This window comes from Colius striatus, chromosome 1, assembly GCF_028858725.1.
Source record: "Colius striatus isolate bColStr4 chromosome 1, bColStr4.1.hap1, whole genome shotgun sequence".
In the NCBI taxonomy this organism is placed as follows: domain Eukaryota; kingdom Metazoa; phylum Chordata; class Aves; order Coliiformes; family Coliidae; genus Colius; species Colius striatus.
In genome coordinates this window covers 183,075,035-183,098,495 of record NC_084759.1, presented here as the reverse complement: position 1 = coordinate 183,098,495, position 23,461 = coordinate 183,075,035, and the positions used below count along the sequence as shown (strand labels likewise).

Genomic DNA, 23,461 nt, shown 5'->3' with positions numbered 1-23,461 from the left:
CTAGAAAATCTAAGGGACTTTTTACTGTTAACTCATTATAAAGGTGCTGATTTGGTGGTAATTACAATAATGTGCTTTTCTTTTTCCCTAGGTGGCTATTTTTAATGCAGTACTGACATTAGCTGGCTGAAGACTAAACATGAGAATAGCAGGTAAGTATGATCAGTAAAGTCAGACTTCTGTCACTGGTGAAACGAGTACTTCAGAGAGTATTAACAAGCTGTGACAGTAAGTTTTTGAAATAAGCTTAACTGACATAACAGGCATCGCTGTTCCATTAAATTGATGCTTAATGAAGCTCCTTTTGGAATCTGACATTGTCTAAGGGCAGGCATCTGCTTAAAATGCTTCAATGGATCTACAGTGACTGACATAAGAAAATAGCTGATTGAGGTCATAAGCAATTTCATCCCTGCCTCTTTCTCCAAGCAGAAGTTCTATGCAGTAGTAAACTATAGTGTCTGAAACTTCCTGAATGGTTACTGGCAGTTTAAAAGCTATAAAGGCTTTTTCATATTGGTAAGTTATTGTAGTACAGGGTTTGAGAAACTGATTTCACTTGACTGATGAAGTAGTGGTTGTAAAAATAATGTTTGCCAATATAACCGTATGAGAAAATATTACTTTAGACATTTCTTTGAAGTAGAATAGACTGTGTGGCGATTGAACTCTTTTGAGTTTCTGACCCATTGAGCCTTGATCAGTAGTTGTATTGTTGCAGAAGGAGCAACTGTTGGCTCTTCTAGGAGAGAATGACACCTTTGACCAAGAGAGTTGCACGTTAATCTTAATGTGTAAAATTAGTTCTGAGTTTTGTTAGTGCTTCTAAAGTTGCTTTGTTTACCTCTGTATGTGTACCTGGGAGCAACATGTTAAAGTACATCTGATAAGAACTGGAAAATGCTGCAACTTTTAAAATGTGGCTGAATCGCCTGGAAAATGAGTTTTCCCAAACTCTCTTTTTTTTGGTTGGTTTTTTTTTTTCTTTCTTCCATGTAACTTCTTTTGCAATTAAGACTCGCAGACAAAGAAGACACTGAAGTTCCTATAGAATGTTTAACTTTTACAAAACAAGACTAGTTCAAGTGCTAAAAGAATTTTCTGGGAGACTTCTTACTTCTCCCTTAGAGGCAGTGCTTACTGTTCAGTTGAAGATGTTAAGAAAAAAATCTTGTGACCAGAGGTCAGCGTTCACAACAGAGACAGAGGAGTGCTGTAAACTCTTCAAATAAAGTTTATAGGACTCTGTCTCTGTTGTGAACGCTGACCTCTGGTCACAAGATTTTTCCAAACAAAAGGCTTAGGTTATAGAGGGGATGGATAGTGCTCAGACTGAGTTCTTGTTCATTTTGCCTGCTATCTACTTGAAACTACATGTTGTCCAAGTGCCGCTTGCTAGAAGGCACGTTCAAAAAATCTGGTACCATCTTGTCTTTTTAAGCAATGTTTTTTTGAAAACCTTTTTTCCACTTCTCAATGTATGTTCAGTTCACGTGTTTTCTCTAGCACTTACATATGATCACTTCCTTTCAAGTGCAATAATTTTTGGAGCTCCAGCATAATATTTTTAAATTGTTTGTGTCTGTTTGCTTATATAGTGTGTATGTGCTCACATACATGAAAAGGGAAAATGGGAGATGAGGACCAGCCTACAGGCAAACAAAAAAATTCTCTCTATCTTTCCCTTATTTTTCTTTTCCCATATCTTTTTTTAGCCTTTTGGAAGGATTAACAGCTCTCATCCTCTGAAGACTGAGTAATCTGTCTATTTTAAGGTTTTCTGTACAGCCCATCACAGCAGCAGTCTGAGACCTGCAGGATTTTTTTAATAAAATTTATTTGTCTGGCAATCTAAGAAACAGAAGCATGCTGTAAGGCTGCTTCTTCCATACAGTGTGATATACTGAGGTGAGACAGGAAGGCAGGATGTTGATTAGGTGCCTCCTTACCCAGCTTCCATTCGCAGATAGTATTTTACAATAAGCTAAGAGTGTTCAGTAAAAATGAACTGGAAATGATACCAGAAGATGGTAGGGTTCATGGCAGTACCACATACACCCCAGTTTCCATTCTAGATGTAAGTTGCTGTGGTTGTGTGTTTCCAACTCTTCTCCCAGGAGGCAGTTTGACCACTCAGCACTGAAGAAAGTTAGGCTTGTAAAATTGAAAGCTGCCCCGTGCTTCAATGTATTGAAAAGGGAAGAGGACCTGTTCTGCTTTTTGTTACTTTATCATATTAGCTCTTTTGAGTCTTCAAACTTGCTTTTTGAAGATAATTCAAGTTTGTTGAAAAAGAGTTGAGGAGGCTTGGTTTTATTTGATTGGGGTTTTTGGGCATTTTAATGTGACTGACCAAAGCAGCCAAGTTGCTGTATATAAACAGATCTCTCATCTTGGCCACTCAGTCTTGGCCATACAGTAAAACAGAGGTAGCTCAATTTGAGGAGGAAGAAAAAGAAAATGGATTGCTTGTGATAAGTGAGGAAACATACACGTGATTAAGAACAGGGAAATATAATGGAGGGAGGTGGGAATTTCCTCTTTGGACAGCAGCCAGTTAAGCCATTTTGGTTTGGATTTCCATGGAACAGTCTTTGGTTTCTCCTGGTTGCTGAAATGAATTGGTTTGTTGTGGTGTGCGACAACCACGAAGCTGGAGAACGCTGAGAGCAGGATATGTATTTGGTAACAGTTGGCTCAGTTGCATCCTGAATAATAATGTCCATTTCTTGCAGATTCATTTTTAATTCACGAGTCCACAAATGATAATCCTCTTTCTTAAGGATTCCCCTTTATGTAATCTGATATGCATTTATCATGTTGTTATTGTGGTAAACTTAATGTTATCATTTGTAGATAACTTTGTGAAACTTTTCTCTGCCTGTGAATAGGTGCTGCGAAGTTGGTAGTCGTCGTGGCAATATTTTTATTGACTTTTTATGTCATATCTCAAGTGTTTGAAATAAAAATGGATGCAAACTTAGGACACATATTTGGTAAGTGATGACTTTTTCTCCAGACATCTGTTAGTATTTACTTGGGCCCTAACCAACAATATTATACTCATTTTGCTTTGAGCTTGACTTGGACTCTTACACTTAACAATTCTTTCTTTTTAATGTGTGTATGTTTTCTTTTATATATAAATATATAATATCTATGTAAAATGTGTGGTAATTTTTTGTATTAAATATTTAACTTACACTTTTGGTTTGTTTCTTTTGCCTGCCAAATATGTGTAATTTTGCCTGCTTTTTCTGTTTACCTGTAGTCTTAGTCTGGAGTTGTAAACAAAGTGATTGAATGCTGTTTCTGGAAATCTGCACTCTGCCTTTCTGCTGCTTAAGCATTTTGAAATTAATGTTTTGGGTGAGCTTTTTTGCTTGCACAAATACACTACCGTGTATAGTTGAACATGCAGTAATCAAAACATTCCAGATGTGCCCAGGTTTTACACAGAAGTAGATTAGCAGCTGAGGTCACTTAAAATTCAGAGCCTTTTGAACCAACTTTAAAAAGGCTTTTCATTACAAAAAAAAAAAAAACCACCACCTATTTTTAGGTGCATGGGTAGAGTTGATGTAACTCCAGATTACTGCAGCATGAGCTGACATCTAGACCAGTCACAAGAGGCATCTTTAATAACAGTTGAAGAGATGTGTGTCACTTAGTATTACAGATGTATTGTAGATGCGTACATGATGAGATTACTTGTGTCTTCCTATGCCAATAAAGGGAGTTATGAATGGTTGGGCTCAAGTGCACCTGAGTTGCCAACATTAGGTGATAGGAATCTCTTGCTGATGAAGCTGTATCCACATATCCCTGGTGTTTTTGTGCCTCCATGGATCTTTGTTTTAAAGAGGACAGTCAGAAGTTAAGGCAGCACTTCTAAATGTTTCTCCTGATCCCTTTCATTCTTGTCGAGGTTAATGTTCTGTATTGGATCATAATGGTCACATGTATTTGATACTTCATTTCAGCCAGCCTGTTTTTAACAGAAAGATTTTAAATTTATAGGCTATTTTATAGCAGATGACACTTCAATAGTAGCGTCTTGCAAAACTTTCTTTTTGTGTTTCAGCTAGATCAGCACTGGATGCAGCTGCACGCTGTGAGTATTCATGTGCATGTGTTACTGCTGGGACTTGCTTTCGCTAATAACAGAAACTGTTGAATGTTCATAGTTAAGAAAGTCTTAATTGCACTTTAAATGCAATCAGAAACTAATTTTCCTCTTTCCTATTTTTTCCTAATTTTCTAGTAAAATCTGGGTTTTGTCAGCATTTCATTTGTAATTTTGTCCTGTGGCTTTTCATGACTGTGCCAGAGCAAGCAGCAGGGTGAGAACAAGAGGATGAATAATGAGAGTACTGCAGAGACCTCGATTATTTTAAACTGCTGTGAAACTGCAGTTTAGATACTATTTGTCTTTGTTCTTTTCCTTATATTCCTTCAGAAAATTTATTTCTCTGTTAACCCAGCCGTGATGTTGTCTCTAAAATACTATTTATTTCCTTGTGAAAGCTACAAAGCCTCCAAGATACAAGTGTGGGATCTCTAAAGCTTGTCCTGAAAAGCATTTTGCGTTCAAAATGGCAAGTGGAGCAGCAAACGTAGTTGGACCTAAAATTTGTGTAGAAGATAATGTGTAAGTATTTTTACCTGTTGTCTCTAAGTATCTTTCAAATGTTGTATTGGATCACTTTTCACACAAAATCAGTACTTTGAATGATTCTTCATAGATTTTGTTTCACCATCAGTTTGACTGTGTTAAAAAGTTACATTGTGTTGGAACTTAAACTCTGATGAAGCACACTTAATAACCCTGCAGGAAATGCAGAAATGTGTGCTATTTTACAAGACAGCTTACATTTTATTTCAGGTTTCCCAACTTAAGGATTAGTTAGACTGTGTCAAGTCAGAGGCGAACTTGCCTCCAAGTAACTTGTTCATGTGCCTCAAAGAATAATTCGGTGAATGATTGTATTTTGAAGTTGATGCTTTTGAGTGTCATCAGCTAAAACTGTGGGGTAGAATTGTCTTTTGCAAGTCATCTTTGTGTTTTTTGCCCTTGGGTTGTTCCTGCTCATTGTCACCCAGTTTGCAGCTTCATCAAACATAATCTATCTACTCAATTTTGCATGTACATGTCAGAAAATACATCGTGCTAGTGCTGTTGGAAGGAAGTTTGTTTTAATATCAGTCACATTTGCAAGCCTTTGCCATCTATTTGCATTTAAACTACTCCAGTTTAGCCGTTTCTCAGCCCATGCTATTTTAGTATAGAGTGGCTCAGACAGCATATACAGCAGTTAGTGCTAATGAGTTCTAGAGCAAATGGCAAATTCACTGTGAACAACATAACCCCACGTAATATAGTAAACAGGGTAATTAATCTGTAAGAGAATAAAAAGTATTGGTTTACATTTTCCGTCACTTTAATTCTGTAAGATTAGTCTTATGTGATCTTAGAGAAGACTCTGTTTTTAATACCAACTCCAGCAATTTAGATAAAGTTGAAATGGGAGCATTTTTCCCTGACAGCTAAACATGTGCAACTTCTTTGCTTTGCATTGTTAGTTGAAGCATCAGCACCATTCAAATCTTAAGCCATTCCCCTGTGAGACTGACTTAGGCCAAGCTCACTGGCTTGTGTGGGAGCACATGTGGGACAGAGGGACACGGTGTGCCCGAGGAGCATGTGCAAAACAAGCAGGAGCTTGCTGTTGGCATGGTCTAGCTACAAGCTGCTAGGTTTTACTTTCCATTCTTATCATTGATTCGTTTCCTGACCTTGGACAGTCTTACCTAATCTCTCTGCTTGTTATTTTTGTTGGTGTTACAAAACTTGCTACTTTCTCATTCTGGTTGCTAGGAAGCTTAATATCTGGGAGGACTTAGGGTGGTTCACTGATCAAAAGTTGTGGGAGTGTAAGAAATATTTTACCTTCAGGATTATGGTTTGGGTTTTTTTAATGTCTTGCATGCTAGTTTACTAAGAAAAGATTGTTATTACTGTTGAAAGAAAAGACCTCCCCTGGATATTTCGCTGAAGAAAGTGATGAAAAGAAAGTAGATTCTGGCAAGAAGTCTTCTTTTAATATTAGCGTGCACAGCTATTGGAGTCCTAAGTCGAGTTTCCCGTGGCAAAAATCTTTATGAATTCCTTCTGAGGAGGCTTTTTAACGTCTATTTAAATGTCCACCAGAAAATGTGGTTAATTTTATATTACCTCCTGCTTTGCTTGTAAGATGTTTAATTTCTATCAAAAGCTCCCAGAACTTCATTGTAAAGTGTAGGATGAATTCTTTGGCTGATGAACGGCTGCCCTCCTGTGGGGAAACTGTCACATTGCAACCTGTAGTAACTTGTGCAGTGTCACTCAATCTCAGAGCTGTGAAGGAAGTTATTTCTTCTTTAATAGCTCTTTTTTAGTGACATTTTGCGAACTTAATCCTACAAAATGATTTTTTGCCTCTTTTTGTGTTCTTCGTTATACTTCCAAGACAATGAAGCAAGGACAAATGTTCAGCACTTGGCAATATTTACAATGTAGGGTTTTTGTATTTTGTATATTGAACCAAAGGTTCTGATATATTTCAGAATGCCTTTAATTTGTCTTTTTTTTTTTTTAATTTTCAATTATATAGACATTTTGGTGTGAAATACCAATTCTTCTGCATAGAAGTTCAGGTACAGCCTTGTGCTCCTGTATTGGAAGAACATAATTCAAATTAGGAAAAATATACTGCACTTATCACAATATAAAATGTCATAGTTGTTACTTCATGAGGTTTTTAGAAGAGGAGATAGTGCTGTACTTGTTTGCCACACTTTCTCCATGCAGTTTTACTTCTATTAAGAAGCCAGTTGCACAGTTGTGTTGCAGTAACCTAACAGCAGAATGTTGCACTACATTCTTTTAATAACCGGTAATTTTTTGACTTTTTATTATTTATATATGGATTTTCAGTGTCTAGTCGCCTTAGTATTAGATACTTTTTGACTGGTATTTATTTACAGGGAATTTTGTAATCAAAATAAAAGGCAGTTATTCTTTTTGGTAAATTAAATGTCCACCAAATTTCACATGAGTTCAGAACTTCACTGCCTTTTTTCATTTATGTTTTTGGTCTTTATTTGCTGCATGTTTTTATTGTTTGCAATGGATGCTCAGGCATGCCATGAAAATTCTGTGATCCTAGAAGAAATGATCCTCCAGTATCTGAAATACTTACTGAGTTCCCTGCTAACCAGAACTGAATTCTTCGTTTCAGTAGAAAATTTCAAGTCTTCTATTCAAAGTTATTGAACTAGAATTTTCATTCAAATCATAATTTTTGGCAGATGGTATAACTTAGAGGACTAAGAGAAGAATATGGACTCTTGGATCCTTGATTTCTAGTTCTTTTAAAACCCAAGTCATTGTACCAAGAGTTACCATTAACTGGTAGCTTTTCCCAGCCTCTGTGAACTAGCTAATGCTAAGTCTGTTCCTGATACCTGCCTATTAAATCTGACATTCCTCTAAATATTGGCTTCTGTCTTCATCCTGGATGCAAAAGATAGCATCAGGGAGGAAGACTTTTGTCATATTTCTGCAAATAGACCATTTCCTGTTTCTAGCCCATCACTAGTAAGTTAACATGAGAAAGCTGATGTAGTTGCGTGTGTAAGGATGCACACGCACATGAAAGGCTGCTTAGAATATATGATGGTCAGACTTGACCTGAAAATAGGATCACAAAAGAAATATGAAAAAAGTTTTGAACATAACAGGATTGTACACATCTCTATCTCCTTCCTAGAGCAAACTGCAGACGTTAAAAAAAATCCTGATCAGACTAGAATTAGAGCATCTGTTAGAGGATGTTTGTAATTAATGTGATATGTGCATCTATATGCTTACGCCAAGGAACTTGATTTATGTAATTGTTTCAACCTTCACTCCTGTTTCTCCTTGTGTATGTTAACTCTTTTAGCTTCAAAATGTTCGTGCTGGGATATTTGGGTCCTGGAGGCAGAACAGAGATCGTTATATGGTGCCAGTGAAAAGAGATGGGGAGGCCTGGAAGCTTCCTCTTACTGGAGTGGTACAAACACCATGGCTCAAAGCTAGGATTCTGTGCTGCCAACAGTCTTGACCTTCCCATTAGCTCTTCTTTACAGCTCTAAAGGACTTCCATTTGACAGTGCATCTCTTCTTTCCAGCTTCTTTGCTACTCTGAGTTTGGCCAAGAAATTGCTGCCATAGATTGTGACGGTTTTGTTTGTGTAACTGTACCCCAAGATGATATTCAGCTTTAGTTTGAAGTACCATCTGTATATTAACTACTTTTCTTGAATTTAGATTCCCTGTTATAGGTACAAGTAGCTAAATGTTCTGACTTCCTTATTTCTAAATGTGATGCTGTAATATTAATTTTTAATGCCTCAGCTCAGCATTTGAACTCATTAACACATTTTTATTCGTGATTCACTTACAAAGAAATCTTAGAATCTTGACTACACGACTGCTAAGCTCCTCAATTATTTGGTTTAGGCTTTTTAGCTGCAAGGAGTTTTCTTACATATGTTAATAGCGCTTGATTTTTTGTGACACTTAATATACACGGGTACTTTAAAATCAAGTTTGATTAAGTGATCAAATGAAATGGATACAACTGTAGTGTTTGATCTGTTGTTCCCAGTTCAACGGTGCCATAACAGCACACAGATTAGTTCAAGGAGATTTTTTTTTCTGTTTCATTTAAGTACTCATGAATGTGTGGTCTTTCACATCTCTTACAATTCAATCCTATTTAAAATACAGAAATATTCCACATTACAAAATCGTCGTATTAAAAATAAAATGGTTTGTTTTGTTTCAGTTTAATGAGTGGAGTTAAAAATAATGTTGGCAGAGGAATAAATGTGGCCTTGGTCAATGGTAAGTAGCATCTTAGAGCAAGCAGATTGTCTGCATTTTCAAATTGCTTCTGAAATTAAAGTGAAATACTAAGGGATGGTGAAAAGCAAGCAGAAGAAGAAAAGGAACTATTCAGCCTGTTTATACTGAGATATTGTCAGATCTTGGCACTTAGGGGTTTTTTGTTAGAAAGTAGAAAAAAATGCATTTTTGTTTCTAAAAATATGTAGTAAAAATAGTAATGTGGAGTGCTGTGGTGACTATCCTGGTGCTAGGTCAGGAAAACTCCTAATGCACGTGTTAAATGGAAAAAGACATGAGATGCATGCTGCTGCTTTTGATTTTGTGTGTTGCCACCAGTAGTAAAACTTTGTAGACTAAATTCCTCTGTTGCTCTCATTTCAGTCAAACTTATTTAACAATTCTGTTGCTGTGTGGAACGACCGACTCACTACTTACTAGCTTGAAATCAGTATATTTGATCAGTCCATATTCATAGGTCTTGTTCCTAAATACATCGTGGTATGTAATTATGTTCAGGATTCTTAACCTCCATTGTAACCAGAACAACTTACTGTGTCTCACCTTGAAAGGTGAACTAAGAGTCATTAATGGCAGATTTGTCTTAATGTGTAGCAAGCAATTCCTTGTAGCACTTGCAACAGTACTTTGTCATTTCTCAGCAATATGAATGGGTTATTTTTGGATTGCACTCATCTTTGGATTGCAAGTCATCTAAAGCGTGACTTGAACAATACTTGCCTAATCCTATTTTGACCTCCTAAATTGTCTCAGTCTGTTCAAAGCCAAAATACCTGTGTTTCTTACATAGCTGCCAGTCTTCTGAACTTTAAACAAACGTATTAAAAAGAAAACTTCCATCCATCAAATACTGATTTGTAGACAGCATAGTAATTTCATTAGCTTTTTTAACTATATCATCCACTTTATTTATTCAGAGTGTTTAAATTGGTCAAGAATTTCTAGTCAATAGAAAAATATGTAGTGTAATTTTGATCTTTCTTGTTTGCCATATGGCAGTAAAGGCAATCTATAGTTGTACAATCCATTTTTTAAAATATAATTTAAAAAAAGGCAAATACATGAAGTTAATTGTCTTTATTTGGTTTAGAGGCTGTGGGCTTTTTGATTTATTTTGTATTCTGCTTGAACAAAATTAGCAGTTTGCATCTTCTTTCCCTCCCAGCCCCTTTTCCTTTCCTGTAGTTTTTCACAAACCTCTGTGTTTAAGGACCAATCTTCATAAGAGTTACCATAGTAATTGGTTTATATAGTGTTTTCTGCAGCACTTATTCTGAAGGAGTCATTAAGAGGAGTTGGGCTTGTTTGTAAAATAATTTTGACTGTATTTCATGATACCAAATATTTCTTTTTCTCCAGGTAAAACAGGAGAACCATTAGACACTAAGTTCTTTGACATGTGGGGAGGAGGTAGGTGCAGTTACTTTAGCTGCTTAGAGAGAAGCAACTTCCATGCTGCTTTTTTTTTTTTTTTCCCACCTCACCTTCTCCAGGCTCCATTTGCTGTGGTGGTTTAAGACTGATAGAGGTGAAGCACTCCCTGAGCTACCTTTGTACTTGTGAAGAGAGCACAACTTTAAGGAAACAGGAATAATTGAGATGTGGTTAATTAAACACACTTGTTCTCCCAAGTGGTTCCCGACAGTGGTTAAATCTTTATACAATATGGATGAAACTCTATTAAATGAAGGAAGTCTCTCTGATGCCTTTTTTGATTTCACTCACTTAGCTTCTTTTTATGAATTTGTAGCTGTCTTTATAAATATTCTTAAAAGTAATGTCTTTGCAGGAAGGCACGGCAGATGTCCAAATATGAAATGATTGCTTATTAAACAGTTTTGTATTCTGTCTCTCTTCAGATGTGGCACCATTTATTGACTTTCTGAAGTCCATCCAGGATGGAACGATAGTGTTAATGGGAACATATGATGATGGTGCAACCAAGTATGTAATTCATTTATGTAGTAAATCTTGCTTAAACTTGTAAATGGTTTTTTTTTTTTTTACTGGGAAAAAATGTATTCTTTATGCATCAATCACTTTTGATGAAGTTTTGGTCTTCCGAAAGAAGAGCATGTTCATGTTGTTCATGAGCTTTAGAATGCTGGTGTTATTTTGGGATAGCAAGGATCAAATTAAAATTAACCAGGTGTAATGGGCCATGTATGTATTTATGTAAAGGACTGCTAAGTGTATACTTTTGTGATCATAACAACAGAGAAACAATAAAGTAGATGTTAAATTAGACCCTTTACCAGAAATAGCAAAGTGTTTGAAAGCCTGAAGAGATTAGAAATTAATAGTTGACTAATTAGTAATTACCATGTCAGTACACATAGTTGTTTTTTTAACTCCTCCGACAAAAGACATTAATGCACCAAGAAAGCAAGGTAGGGCATATGGTCAATTCAACAAACTGCTTTCTCATAGCTATGAGGAATATATTTGCATGTCAGGCATTGTCTTTTTAAATAAAAAAAAAAACAAAACCAAATATACCATACCCTTATCCTCCCTGGTTCCTGGAGACTCTCTAAGTTTCTAAAGTTTCTAGTTGCTCTCCTCATATCTGTTCCTACCTCTTTTTGAATGTATGCTGCCAAGGATATTTGCCTTTTGGAAATGTGCTGGTTTTCTTATTGCTTACAGCTCATTCTGTCTTACTCTGGTAACCTCAGATATGTCTGGATGTAGGAACATGACTGTAAGAACATACTTTGGTGGAAAGTGGTCTGCTCCATCCAGCACTTTTCTGAGATCTACTCTAAGACAGTGTTCAGTGGTTATAGGATTGCAGAGACCATTCCCAATAGGCCTTGCCTATATCCTTACTTTTGAAGTCTGTCAGGTTACTAGTGTGCAACTCATACTTTATGTCCAAAGTGTTTGGACTGTCCCACCCTAAAACTGTTCATTTTATTAATGTAGACATAGCCCAAGAGGTCTTCCTTAAGCATTGTCTTCCAACCTTCTGAACTTTGTCAGCTTTAATGGATATTAAAATTACTGTAGAATTTATCAGAATCTACTCCTCACTTAAGTCATCCTATCCAAAGGACTGTTTTTTATAGTGAAAAATAAGGTGTTTGTTTTTCCTTTTCCTCTGTTGTTTTAATATTTAATGTACATGTTATGTACTTTTTTTTAATTTTGGTTCAATTTGTTATCCACAACTTGTCTGTATTTTTTTTTATAAGGAGCAGCTTTCTTATGACAAAGTCTTGACCTTGCAGTGTGTAATATTTGCAGTAAATAGTTAAGTGTCTGTACATTCACTGCTTTTAGGAGAAGCCAGCAATTTAATGTTTCTTTATCCCAAGGCTGGATCTTCTGTCTGTTTTTCTATTCACTTGTTTTGTTAGATTTCTTTTTGCTCTTTTTCTTTTCTTCTGGTTTTAGCTAAGTACAGTTAGCTTGTTTCAATAATCATGTCACAGCTGATGTTTTTAATCGTTTGTATGCAGATACAGTATCAGCTAAACAAGAAGGTTTTGACAGCCAGGACCTAATGCTTATTAGCCATATTACATAAATACCCCAAAACCTTAAAACTGGTGTTTAATGGTAAGCGTAAATACCAGTTCTTGAGAACAGTGAAAATTGTGAAGAGCCAACATGTTTAAAAGATACACTATTTATTTTTTTTTAAAAGCAAGCTGCCCTAATGCTGTAGAAACTTGCAGTGAGAGTTTTGCAAATAAGCTCTAAAGTACTTAATCATTTTCATCATTTTAGCTAAAGTGAGTCATACAACCATATTCTTGGTAAGCAGTAGTAATCAGAAGTTGCGTGTGTTGTTCAGTGATCGGGGGCAAATATAGTAACTGAAAGGAAGAAATAAAGAGCTGCTGTTTGGAGGTTTTGGAATGATAGCTTACCCTACAGAACAGTTTTCCCTGACGTACTAAAATTATCCTACTTAGACCTACAGACACTGAACCTTGCTGTGGGGGCAATATTCTGAGTTTTGAATTAATTGACCCAAGCAGACAAGAGCTTCTTTCACATATTTAAGTCATTCTTCTAATCTAAAATAGCTTTTACGTTATCTAGGCTTCAGCTTGAGCCTGCAGACAATGTTTACTTTAAAGGTTGACATTTTTTTATTTACTTGGAGAATTGCTAACATGCCTTGAGATGTATGTATAAATTCTCACAGAAGAGGATTCTTGGCTTTTGTTGGTGTACTGATAAGTTTGTTGGCTGGTTCCTTGAGATTGTGGTGTTAAAGAGCAATGTTCGTTAGATCAGGTGATTCCAGAACTATCCTTATCTGATTTTGAAAGACAGATCTTGCTCAATATTGACTGACTTAAACTATATTTAATCAGATTAAAGTTGAATAGCCCATTGAACAATGAAAGCCCCAAAGGTGTGTTTTTTATTCACATACTGGACTGCTTTGTTTTCTTCAAGGCTTAATGAGGAAGCACGGAAACTGATCGCTGAATTAGGAAGCACATCTATCACTAACCTTGGCTTTAGAGACAACTGGGTCTTCTGTGGTGGAAAAGGAATCAAGACTAAAAGTCCATTTGAACAGGTCTGTGATTCTAGAACTTAATAAAATTTAACAGCTTACGTTAACAAATGGGTAGCATGCTTTATAAGCATTGTGCATTTGTTCAAGATGGGTACCTATTGCAGTGATAGCACACAGTATTATTTCCAAATTTATTCCTCAACTAGCCTTCTCCTTGTATGTGTACCAAAAGGATTCTTTGGTGATTCACAAACAAGGAAAAAAATCTTACATGGGTAGGTCTTAGTATCTGCATAAGTAGATCATTTAGCTTTTCTAGTGAATCCAGTTGAACTAAAGAATTCAGAATTTACTGCCTGATGCTTGTATTTCAGATGTGCCAACAGTTGCAGACCCCCAAAAGAGAAGTGGTAGTTAGACGGCAGGGGTTTTTATTGCTGCCATGGCAAAAATTGTGAAATGAGTGTTCCTCTACTTTAGCTGCTATGATTCAACATGTGTCATTCCTGCCTTTTATTTACTGGTAATGGTAGCTTTGTACTAGGAGAGTAAGGAAGGCACCAGCTCTTTTGCCAGCTTTGCAAGGCAATGGAAGCTAGTGCAGGAGCATTGGCAAATTGGAGGCAGTACTGTCTTATCTGACTGCAGATGGTTGCTTAGTGGAAAAATAAAGCCCTGATTTTCAAAAAAGGCAAACATTCATCATTAAATAATGTTCTTTAAAATCTGACTTTTCATTTTCAATGCCTTATGAATTCAGTAACTTTGTTTTTTCTTAGTTGTTCATGCTTCATTGCAATTGGCCTTTTCCTTACTTGTCCCTCTTCCTAATTACACATCCATAATAAATTTAAAAAATGTTTTCCCAGTACAGCCCAACTGTTGTTAGCACACACTTGTCTGAGCAAGACATTGAGGGCTACCAGGAGATGGTTATTTTTGATGCAAAGCACGAGAGGCTAATAGTGAGGTCTTCTCTTTGTCCATAGCCTGAGTAAAAAGTAAATGTCTTTTAAACCTATTGAGTTAAAGCGAAAGGAGAAATCGCTCCACTTTAACAGGAGATTGATTTTTGTTTTGTTTTGTTCTGTTTATAGCATATAAAGAACAACAAGGATACAAACAAGTACGAAGGCTGGCCAGAAGTTGTTGAGATGGAAGGCTGCATCCCTCAGAAGCAGGACTAAATGAAAACAAGAGAAAGACAGAAAGAATATGGAAGAATATGCACTTTCTGCTACTATGAGGGAGAGGGCTATGAAGGAAACCATACTGTAAATATTATTTTTAAAGCATGCAACCATCTTGTCGGTGTGTGCATGAGCACTGACATTTTGAATATTGGGGTTATTTATTGCTAACACATGTAGAAATCCTTTTTGTAAATATGTCCAGAAAAAAAAAGTCAAATCATTTCTATGCAGGTTTCTTAAAAGCACAGTACCTAGTTTGCCTGTGGTAAAGAATATCTTGTAGATCAATTGGCTAATAAATTGCATATGTGGATAACAAACAGATCCTGACAAATGTTGTACTGTCCTCTTAACAGCATAATGTTGCTGTGAGCATGTAACCTTTGTGTAATACTGTAGATTTTAGTGACAAGTTGTTAAAGAGCTTTAATTTTTTTCTATTCTCTGCCTTTTTAATGGCAGCATTGATTTTTATTAAAGCTGTTTGGTTATTCTAATACCAAGTGCTCCAGAAATTTATTTTGTAGTCCCCAATCACAACTGAGTAATTGGTAAAGGAAGAACAAATGACAACACAGCTATGCCGTGAGAAGCACAATTATTTTTATCAGAGGAAGAACAAAAGTAAATGTATAAAGAATGTGTGTTATTTAAAAGCAGCTTGGAAGGATTTCTACTTAACTTGAAAATAGCGTTTACTTTGTAGAAGAAACTTGGCATGTTAAGCAGCAGTACAGTGACTAACTTGTTCACTTTTTTAAATGCAATTCATGTACTGCTGCTTAACCATCAATTCTACCTATGTCTGTTCAGCTGTAGTGGCTAGTCGCATAGTAAATGTGCATTATGGAAATGGTTTCCTCTTGAGTTCTGACATCGGGAATAAATTTCCCATCACAAAGCCCGTTAGAAAGCTGTCTGCCTCCCAGCAAGAGTTGTTCCAGTGTACACAGTTGTGCACTGCTGTTACATCTGAGGTGAGGCAATTTGTTCTCAGTGTGAGATGTTAGAGAAAATACTGTATCTTGCGTTACATAAGTGTGTGACATTTACACTTAACCATCAATGTTTCCTTCATCTTTTTGTTAAACGGAAAAAAAAATGGACCAAGTTGAAGTGCCATTATTCTTTAGCTTGTATCAGAACTGTGAGAAAACATTGCTTTCTTTGGAAACTTCTGTTTCTTTTAAGTAGGGCCAACTTGAACTTTTGCTGAAGTGAAATTAGCATGGTATAACTGACAGTGTTGGGATTCACAAAATGGGCTGACACAGAACCAAATGTAATTTCTTGAAGCTTCGTTATGAGCTCTGGAATAATAAAAAACTTCTAGCTAGTACCATGGGGCAAAAGCCACAAAAAAATTTTCAGGAACACACAGTGTGGCTGAACACAGTGGCACTCAAATACTATTGATATCTTCTAGGACAAATTTAATTCTGTGCACTAAAAATGTCAAGCAATATTGGGAATCATCTTGTAAGTTAAATAACCCATGAGACCAGAGTAAGACTGGATTCTGAGTTGTCTTGTATGTTTAACTAGCTTGCTAAATAATGTGTTTTTCCCTGAAGTTTAATGTAGAACAGCAATAAATGCACCTTACACAGTGAAACTGCTTTTAAGTCTCACATTTTCTTGTGTAGGAGAATGTATTAAAAGTCATATAGATTTGTTTTATCAAAGTAAACTTCCCCGTTTCTGCCAGATGGAAAAGAAATTCTATTTCATAACATTAGGCTATTGTGGAAAACTAATTCTGTAAGTCCTGGAATTTTCCCAGAAGTACAGTTTTGTTGGTATGGATGCCAGTATTGCTTATGCTGCTATCCAGAATAATATCAAAATAATTTTGAAGTTACTTGGCAGGGGCTTAAGAGGAAAAAAAGCAACACAAACAATTGTCTGTATTAATAGTGTCCTTGGATTACTCTTGTCTTCATTCTTTTGGTTTTGAATGCCAATAAGTTTCATCTTTCATCAAATTAAAAAGTTCAAATCTTCTCTGAAAGAAGAAGAAATAAGACTAAAAGCAGACCTCTTTTAGCCCTTGTATGTTTTAAATCTGCACCTTTTTTTTTTCCTGCAATCTAAGTTAAGTAAATATATTATGATTCTTTTAACCCCTTAAAGTTGCACCTGGCACAAACCTTTTTAGCATTGGCTTTTAAAGCAGTAAAATGGTGGGATTATTTTAAAAATTTAATTTGATTATTGTGATTTTGATGGAAGTCTTTCTCTTGTTTTCTGACCCATGTACTCACTGCTGTATCACATTTAATAATGTTCTCTTCTAGAATGTAAAACTGATACTGGAGTGGCTGTGCAAGTGGGTTTCTTCTTGTTCCTGTCCATCATTGTGGTCTGTTGACTTGCCACAAGTTCTAGCCATGCCATCTTTTCTGCCTGGAAGTGGGCTAGTTACAGCATTCCCCTGTTGAGGTAAATTTTCTGATGCTTACTCTTCAGAAGTGAGACTTTCTGATAATCTGTCTGCATCTCATTTGAATTACCAGGCACAAAGATTACTTTTCTGGCCTCCTTGGTCTCTCCCACAGCTGCTGGTAGGAAGTAGTCAGTGGCAATGATGAAGGTAATTGTTTTGCTTGAGCAGCTTCACACAAAAGTGCCTGTGTGTGACAAAGCCCCAGGATGCATGTTTTCTTACACCAGATGACAGTTGCAACATCTTGCAGACTTGAGGGCAGAGCAGTGAGAGAAGGAAAGAGAAAGATTATGGGGGATGGTTACCTCAAAATGCAGCTGTGAGAAGCAGGGGAGGACGCGAGAGGGTTTGCAACCTCCTTTTCACCACGGAGCACCCAGCTGGGGATTCAAGCCACCTGAAGATGACTTCATTGTAAACCACAGCTCTCAATTGCTGTACTAGTTTTGTTTTATATAGATGCAGGAGTCTTGAAGATGCTAAAGGGAGTCTCTGACATACCCTCTGCTGCTTTCCTAGTGTCTTTCATGATGAAACTTTTTAAAATTTTCCTCTGGAAACAGCAGGGGCTTTTACAGCTTTACTTTCCCAAGTGCTAGTTTGGAAGAGGCTTCCTTTTGCTAAGCATGTTTTGCTTTCCAGCTCTCTTACTGGGGCACTTTCTTTTCCTCAAACATTGACATGACTTAAAAGTTTGATGTGTATGTAATGTCCTGTTTGGATTTTCTGTGGTCTTGAGTGTTTTTCAAGAATTAAGTGTATTAATAAAATAGAGTCCAGGTGGATAACTTCTGGAGGGGAAATAACATGGTGGTGGTATTATTTAACTGACTTGCCTGTGTAAGGGTGGGAAGGGCTGCGGTCCCTCCCCAAACTGCCTTGGGTTATGGCTAAGGTAGATACTGAGCAAGGCACTTCTTATGAAATTGCCTTCAGTCTGAAGTCTATAAGGCCAAGTGATGGCCATACCCTAGCCTTGATATGATAAGCCTGGGGAAAAAAGCTTAAAAGGCTGGATGGGAACATTGAGGCCCGTTGTGGGTTTGCGTGGCCAGGTTTTGGCAGTGAGGGGCTAAGGGGATGACTTCTTTAAAAAAGAGCTGCTAGAAGCTTCCCCTGTATGTGACAGGACTAGTGCCAGTCACATCTAAGATGGACCTGCCGCTGACCAATCAATGGATGTAATGCCTCTGTGATTAACATATCTGAGAAGGGGAAGAAGTTGCTGTGCAGGTGCTAAAAGGCAGCAGCGGCAGGAGGGAGTGAGAACATCTCCACAGACACCAAGGTCAGTAGAGAAGGAGGGGGAGGAAGTGGGTAGGCACTCAGATTCCGCTGTAGCCCTGGATGAGGCAGGCCCTGACCCTGCAGCCATAGAGGCCACGGAGGAGCAGAGATCCACTCAGCCTGTGGAAGACCCCATACCAGAGCAGGTAGACGCCTCAAGGAGGAGACTGTGACCCTGTGAGAAGCCCACACTGAAGCAAGTTCCTGGCAGGGCATGGGAACCCATGAAGAGAGGAGCCTGCACCAGACCAGCTTTGCTGGCAGGGCTTGTGACCCCATGGGACACCCACACTATAGCAGTCTGTTCCTGAAGGATTGTTTCACTTGCGAATGAGACCCACGATGGGACAGTTCACGAAGAACTGCCCCCGTGAGAAGGACTCACACTGGAGCAGTTTGTGAGGGACTGTCTGCTGTGGGAGGGACCCCACACTGTAGCAGTGGGAAGTGTGATGAGGCCCCTCCCTGAGAAGAAGCAGGAGCAAAGTCCATCTGTAATAAACTGACTGCAACCCCCATCCTCCTGTGTGGCTATGGGGCAGGAAGGAGAGCCCTAGGAAGAAAGAAGCGTGTGAGGAGGTGTTTTAAGATTCAGTTTTTATTTCTTGTTTCCCTACTCTGTTTTGATTTTTAATCCAGCCATTTCTCCTCGAATCTGTTTTGCCTGTGGCACTTAATTTCTGAGCAATCTCCCCATCCTTATCTCGACTCATGAACCTTTCATTATATTTTTTCTTCCCTGTTCAGCTTAGGAGGGGGAGTGATAGAACAACTGGGTAGGCATCTGGCACCCAGCCAGGGTTAAACCACCACAAGGCCAAAGCAGGAAGGTGCAAGAACACCTCTGCTGATAGCGTGGGGTATCAGTGGCTCCTGGTGCTGTGCAGGGGATACAGAGACTATGCCTTTTGCCTTCTGTGAAATGTGACAAAAGAGCACACACTCCTGACTTGACCACCTCCTACTGCTGCCTCCCTGGAGGCAAAAAAATGAAGAATGGCAAGAAAGAATGTGTTCTATTGGAGATTTTTTGTTACATTTCTGGTTATCTTAACATTAGCTTAAACCCACTTTTAGTTCCTCCTTGCTGTTGGCTGCAGTCAGCTCTTTCATCCTTACAAGTAAGATTTAATGCATCCTTCATAGACTCAGGTTAAAACAGGCTCTTCAAATGTCTCTTCCTATGTTTGCCTGTCCATCTAGATAGATTCTCATGTACCATCCAAACCTTCTTTGCTGGAGATTAATGATTACTTTTTTGCGAGGTAGAAATTGATGACTCTCCTCTTAGATGTCTTTTGCATTCTTCTTGGCCCTATCTTTTCCTTTCTAGAACATGCAACCCAGTTCCTTTAGTCTTACATTTATCCTTCTTAAATCACTGTAATCTATAAATCTATAATCATTTGTTCTCTCAAAAATACCTGTTCTTTTCTTGAAATATTGTCCATAGGATATAGCTACAACCTCGTTGGCATGAAAAAAAGACACTCCCAGCTGAGAAGGAACCATGTCTCCTCTTCACACATGATGGGTGATGGGGAAAGGGAGTGCTGTCTTCTGTGGAATGTAGTCTGCAAATGTTTTTCCCTAACAAATGCTGCAGCAATCCTCTTTGACTAATTGTCTTCCTTGACCTTGAATATTTCAGCATTGTCTTTATCGGTACAGCCACGTGTTCCCAGAGCTTGACAACTGAATCATCCTTCACGTTGGAAAACGTGGTGGATAAGGTCTTGATTTATAGCTTTCATGTCTTAGCCCTCATAGGTACCTCAAAAGCACCTAACACACAATGTAGATAACTACACCTTGTGCTAACTTTTGTAGTGTATTAGTAAATAAAATGAATATAATCTGTTTATAATCCTTTGCAGTATGTAGAAATGAAACTCTATTTCACGGCTTTAGAATATATATGGAGAGAGGTATAGAGCACTGTAATAGCCCAGCTATGTATCTGCTGTGTAAAATGCACAGAAATCACTCCATCCTGTATGGGAAATTTCTGATCCCTGGAGGCAGCACAAAGCAGCTGGTTAATTCTCTTCTTCTTGCTGATCTTGCACTATAGCGCAAGAGGTTTAGAGTGGTTTCTTAGCATTGCAATTAGAAGACAATCAACAAATGGGGGCAAAAACACAAAGCCACTGAGCCCAATTAATATTTCAATGTTATTTAAGTGGTCAACAGCGTATTATCCTGATTAGGGTCTTGGCAGAGAGTAAGATACTCTTCTGTGTTACTTAAGTGCTGTTTCATCCTCAGTGACTAAAAATCCCTCCTTGCTTTTGAAGAGTCATAGAATCACAGAATGGTGGGGGTTGGGAGGGACCTTTAGAGATCATCTAGTCCAACACCCCTGCCAAAGTAGGTCCAACTACATCAGGTCACACAGGAATGCATCCAGGCGTGTTTTGAAAAGCTCCAGAGAAGGAGACTTCACAGCCTCCCTAGGCAGCCTGTGCCAGGGCTCCCTCACCTCAACAGTGAAGTAGTTTTTTCTTATGTTTAAATGAAGTTTTTGTGTTCCAGCTTCATCCCTTTACCCTTTGTCCTCTCACTAGATACAACAGGAAAAAGGATGTCCCAACCTCCTGACACCCACCATTTAGATATCTGTAAATATTAATGAGATTCCCCCTCAGTCTTCTCTTCCCTAGACTAAACAGCCCTAGTTCCCACAGCCTTTCCTCATAAGGAAGATGCTTCAGTCCCAAGGTCACTTACAGTTGTACTGCCATTAAATCATTGATCAGTGGAAAATGTGCCTGCCCTGAAGCAACAGCCCTTTATTGTACCTGGTTTGCTTGTTTTCCTGAGAGGACTCCCAGGTTAGCACATTGTGGGGGATCATAAGCTTCTACAGGAAGTAGTTATATCATTGATTCTACCTCTTGCGTAGAAGTCACTAAAATGGGTTTATTTCACTAGCTGCTTTGTTTGCAGAACTTCTGCAAATTCGATACCTTTCTCCAGTTGTTAAGTGCACCTCAACTCAATGTGTGTGCCTGTCTTCACTCTCCTAGACACTTGTTACACCTCTTTGCTCCCCTCCATCGAAGGCCATCCACTTACAGTCAGCCTCAGCATCCAAATTCCAGCCTCAGCCTGAGGGATCAGCAGTCAGTGTTATCTGCTAACTGTGAAATGAACTGCAGGCTCACATTCCTGTCTGCCACCACACCTCCAGCCCTGCAAAGCTGACGCAGTGGCCAGAGAGGATTAATTCCCGTTTCAGCTCCACTGAGTAAACCATTACTTAGTTAACAGAACTACCCATGGAATTACACAGTTACTGATGCAGTGCCAGAGCAGAATCTGGGACAGGCATGAGTATTTTACCACTAATTATTTGCAGCAGTAACATGGAGTCCACAGGCACCATTCTCTTCAGGAGGAATTTGTCATTGTGTGGGGGAAAAAAGGCACATTTGCCTTACAGAAATGGAAACCACAAGAGTCCATGTTTAAGAAATGTACTTCTACCTGATTATTTTAGTCTTTGCTTGTCCTTGGAAAACTGTACTTGTCTATGTAGCAGGACTTGCTTGGTAGTTACAACTTGGATGGTTACTGTACAGGCCTAATTGGCATACCAGTTTTCAAACTATGTGGCCTAAGGACAAATGTAGTGACTGAGTAGATAAAGCATTAGCTTGACATCAGGTGACCTGTTTACTCTTTTTTAAAACAAAACAAATCAAAACCTAGAGCTACAGACTGGTCAGCCTCACCTGCATCCTTGGAAAGGTGATGGAACGACTTATCCTGGGTGCTGTCTCCAGACATTTAAAGGACAAGAGGGTCATTAGGAGCAGTCAACATGGTTTTACCAAGGGGAAGTCACATTTGACCAATCTGATAGCCTTTTATGAAGATGTAACCAGGTGGATAGATGGTGGTAGTGCAGTGAATGTGGTTTATGTGGATTTGTAAAGCATTTGACACCATCTCCCACAGCATCCTCACAGCAAAACTGAGACAGTGTGAGCTGGATGATCAGGTAAGTGAGGTGGGTTGTTAACTGGTTGAAGGGAAGAAAACAGAGTGGTGATCAATGGGGCAGGGTCTAGTTGGAGGCCTGTATCTAGTGGAGTACCTCAAGGGTCAGTGCTGGCAACAGTACGGTTCAATCTATTCATTAATGACCTTGATGAGCGAACAGAGGGCACTGTCAGCAAGTTTACTGACAATACTAAACTGGGGGGAGTGCTGCCATTCAACAAGACCTGGACAGGCTGGAGAGTTGGATGAGGAGAAATCTAATGAAATTCAACAAGGGCAAGTGTGGAGTCTTGCATCTGAGAAAGAATAACCCCATGTACCAGTGCAGGTTGGGGAATGAACTCTTAGGGACCAGTGTAGGGGAAAGGGAGCTGTGGTTCCTGGTGGACAGCAGGATGAGCATGAGCCAGTAATATGCCCTCGTGACCAAGAAGGCCAATGGCATCCTGGGGTGTATGAGAAGGGCTGTGGGCAGTAGGTCAAGAGAGGTTCTCCTCCCTGTCTACTCTGCCCTTGTGAGACCACATCTGGAATATTGTGTCAAGTTCTGGTCCCCTCAGTTCACAAAGGACAGGGAGCTGCTGAAGAGAGTTTAGCACAGGGTCACAAAGATGATGAAGGGAGTGGAGCATCTCCCTTATGATGAAAGGCTGAGGGAGCTGGGGCTCTTCAGCTTGGAGAAGAAGAGACTGAGGGGTGACCTCATTAACGTTTACAAATACATAAAGGGTGAGTGTCAGGAGGATGGAGCCAGGCTCTTCTCAGTGATGTCCAATGATAGGACAAGGGGCAACAGGTACAAGCTGGAACATAAGAGGTTTCAAAGAAACGTAAGGAAAAACACTGTGAGCGTGATGGAGCACTGGAACAGGCTGCCCAGATGGGTTGTTGAGTCTCCTTTCCTGGAGACATTCAAAACCTACATGGACGAGTTCCTGTGTGACCTACTTTAAGTGGCCTGCTCTGGCAGGGGTGTTGTACTAGATAATCTCTAAAGGTCCCTTCCAACCCTTAAAATACTGTGATTCTGTGACCTGACACTGCTTTTGCAAGTGACTTTAAGCAGGTAATTTCTCCTCAGTTTCCCATTT

General features: G+C 38.6%; 1 protein-coding gene across 1 annotated transcript in view; it reads left to right on the top strand.

Annotated features, from left to right (window-relative positions):
- Nucleotides 1-16,247, top strand: part of FAM3C (FAM3 metabolism regulating signaling molecule C) — a 31,421-nt gene extending 15,174 nt beyond the window's left edge. Inside the window, exons 2-10 of the mRNA XM_062017868.1 lie at nt 92-152; nt 2,892-2,996; nt 4,085-4,114; nt 4,528-4,651; nt 8,874-8,932; nt 10,313-10,363; nt 10,813-10,897; nt 13,370-13,496; nt 14,534-16,247. Coding sequence (XP_061873852.1) covers nt 140-152; nt 2,892-2,996; nt 4,085-4,114; nt 4,528-4,651; nt 8,874-8,932; nt 10,313-10,363; nt 10,813-10,897; nt 13,370-13,496; nt 14,534-14,623 — 684 coding nt within the window. The 5' untranslated portion in view covers nt 92-139 and the 3' untranslated portion in view covers nt 14,624-16,247. The remainder of the gene's footprint in view (nt 1-91; nt 153-2,891; nt 2,997-4,084; nt 4,115-4,527; nt 4,652-8,873; nt 8,933-10,312; nt 10,364-10,812; nt 10,898-13,369; nt 13,497-14,533) is intronic.
- The last annotated feature ends 7,214 nt before the right edge of the window (nt 16,248-23,461 follow it).